The sequence below is a fragment of the Bombyx mori genome, chromosome W (genome assembly GCF_030269925.1).
Source record: "Bombyx mori chromosome W, ASM3026992v2".
NCBI classification, from domain to species: Eukaryota; Metazoa; Arthropoda; class Insecta; order Lepidoptera; family Bombycidae; genus Bombyx; species Bombyx mori.
In genome coordinates, this window is record NC_085135.1 from 2,898,647 (window position 1) to 2,900,945 (window position 2,299).

Here is a 2,299-nt window from a genome sequence, read left to right on the forward strand (position 1 = left end):
CGCACCCTTAATTCCCATCAGCGCGTTCCTCGGAACGCGCCTCAACCGGCCGTGATTGGTCCGCGACCGCGCCGCCATCGCAAGCCGCCACTGCGCTTGCGCATTATGGACTGACGCCGACGCGCTAAAACGTTCTCCATTTTTTGTATTATAATTATTATTGTTGTTGCGACTTGTGTGTGCGCGTGCGCTTATAGTAAGATAGTAAGATTGATTAAAGTGTTTGTTTTAAAGTTAATCATAATCATTAAACCTCTCGAACGATTATTCGACGTTTCATTCCAAAGTAACCCACGAAACACTCATGAACATTAAAAATGGACGCCCAACTAGTGGCTTTGGAAAACCAAGTGTGAACTCTTTGTGAATCGAACTGTGAGAAGTGACTATCGTACAAAATGACAAAACTGCGCACACGTCGTCAGTCTCGTCGACAATCCGAGTATTTCGACCCGGCAGAGGACGATTCTTCCCCGCCGCCGACTGCATCGGGAAATATTTCCGTCAACGACATGGTCGCCATGATGTCTACGTGGCAACGCAACCAAGAGGAAACGTTTGAGAAACTTCTACATACAGTTCTCAACCAATCGCACCGGTCATCGCCGCCGCCCGCTCAACCTGCACATGGAAACTTCGCCTCGTGCAAGGCTCGCTACAGCGGAGCGCCAGACGAATCACTTGACGGATTTATAGACGCCGTAGAGGCCTACAAGGAATGTGCAAACGTAAGCGAAACTAATGCACTACGTGGGTTGTCAATGTTGTTAACTCATGAAGCCGCGACATGGTGGCAAGGAGTTAAGACCACCATGAACAAGTGGGACCACGCCCTCACATCCCTAAGAGGTGCGTTTGGTGATAGCCGACCTCCACATCGTATATACAAGGAGCTGTTCGCCAACCCACAAAAAGCAAGTGAGAAAACAGAACTCTTCATCTCTAAAACTCGAGCGCTACTATCACGTCTGCCAAAGGACGATCTGACAACCAAAGTACAGATGGACATGGTGTACGGACTACTACATAGTAAAATACGCGAGCGTTTGAGAAGAGAGGAGATTGACACATTTGACACGCTACTCAGAAAGTCTAGAGAGATAGAAGAATCTTGTGACGAGAGTCTATCAACTAGTGGCCTTCAGAGCAAACTGCGCCAACGCCAGTTTCCACCGCCTCGTCACGCCGCAAGCATTGCCGCTGTCCAGGGGTCAACGACCGCGCCACCACTACCACCGCAGAGCGCGCCTAAGCCGCCTGCGCCCGCCGTTGAGTCCAGCGCCCACGGCACCTATCGCCGTTCTCTTCGCTGCTCCGTGGTGCCGCCCCCACCGTCGTCTCCACAACCCCACGGCTCTTCTACTCAGTTCGTGAACGCCAGACGTCGATATTGTTTCTATTGCAAGAACTATGGACATACACGTGAAGAGTGTCGTAGGTTAGCAGCTAAAGGCAAACAGGACATCGATAACGCCGCCGACCCCGTCCCGTCGTGTTACGGATGCAACGAGAAAGGTGTCACTCGATCACAGTGTGCTAAATGCAATTCGGACTTCTCTGCGTGTGAATACGACGGTCCGAAAGGCGCGCTGATGGGAATTTACGGTACAAGGTACTCCACCACTGTTATCAAATAATCTTGTAATAAGGATGAGTCCCAGGTGAGCTCCACTTCATCTTATAACAGTGTGTCTCATAAAGGTTCCCCCTCGAGCATGCTATCACTACCCGAGTCCAATTTTGATTCATTAAACCATAAGCTGTTATTAGTAAATAATATTGCACGGGAATGCTCTGATAATTTTTTGCCTGCTCAGTTCAAATCTGCTTTGCCTGAATTGTTTCATAATAAAAATTATCACACAGAGTATTTACCTAAACAATTTACATCTGTGTTACCTGAGTTATTTTATGCTAACATTGATCACATAAAGTTTTCGCCTATTGATTTTACTGCATTTTTGCCATATCAATACTTTCTTTGTGATAATGGGTGTGTCTTTAATTTAAGTCGTGATACCAATATGTTTGAGTGCATGTCACACGATGTGCCTCCTCCGGCTTCTAAGCTCACTAACATGCTTGGTGATTATACGGTCCGAGGGCTAACGCTGCGCTCTGGAGTTTACTCGCGATTAGGGACTTGTTTCTACTTGAGTAGTAAACGGTTGTGTCGTCAGCGAATAAGGCTAGCTGGGTCGGCGGCGACCGGGGAATATCATTAATAAATAAACTAAATAGGAGCGGTGAGAGAACGGAGCCTTGCGGCACTCCAGCCGTGAGTGGTCGCGGGGAGGAG

General features: G+C 48.3%; 1 protein-coding gene across 1 annotated transcript; it reads left to right on the top strand.

The window, feature by feature from the left end:
* Positions 1–398: 398 nt before the first annotated feature.
* Positions 399–1,637, top strand: LOC134201654 (uncharacterized). Its single transcript, XM_062676897.1, has one exon. It carries the CDS (start codon positions 399–401, stop codon positions 1,635–1,637), a length of 1,239 nt encoding a protein of 412 aa, XP_062532881.1.
* The last annotated feature ends 662 nt before the right edge of the window (positions 1,638–2,299 follow it).

What these genes read in the sequence shown, in the direction of transcription:
- LOC134201654 (XM_062676897.1), top strand. Translation starts at nt 399, where the DNA reads ATGACAAAACTGCGCACACGTCGTCAGTCTCGTCGACAATCCGAGTAT.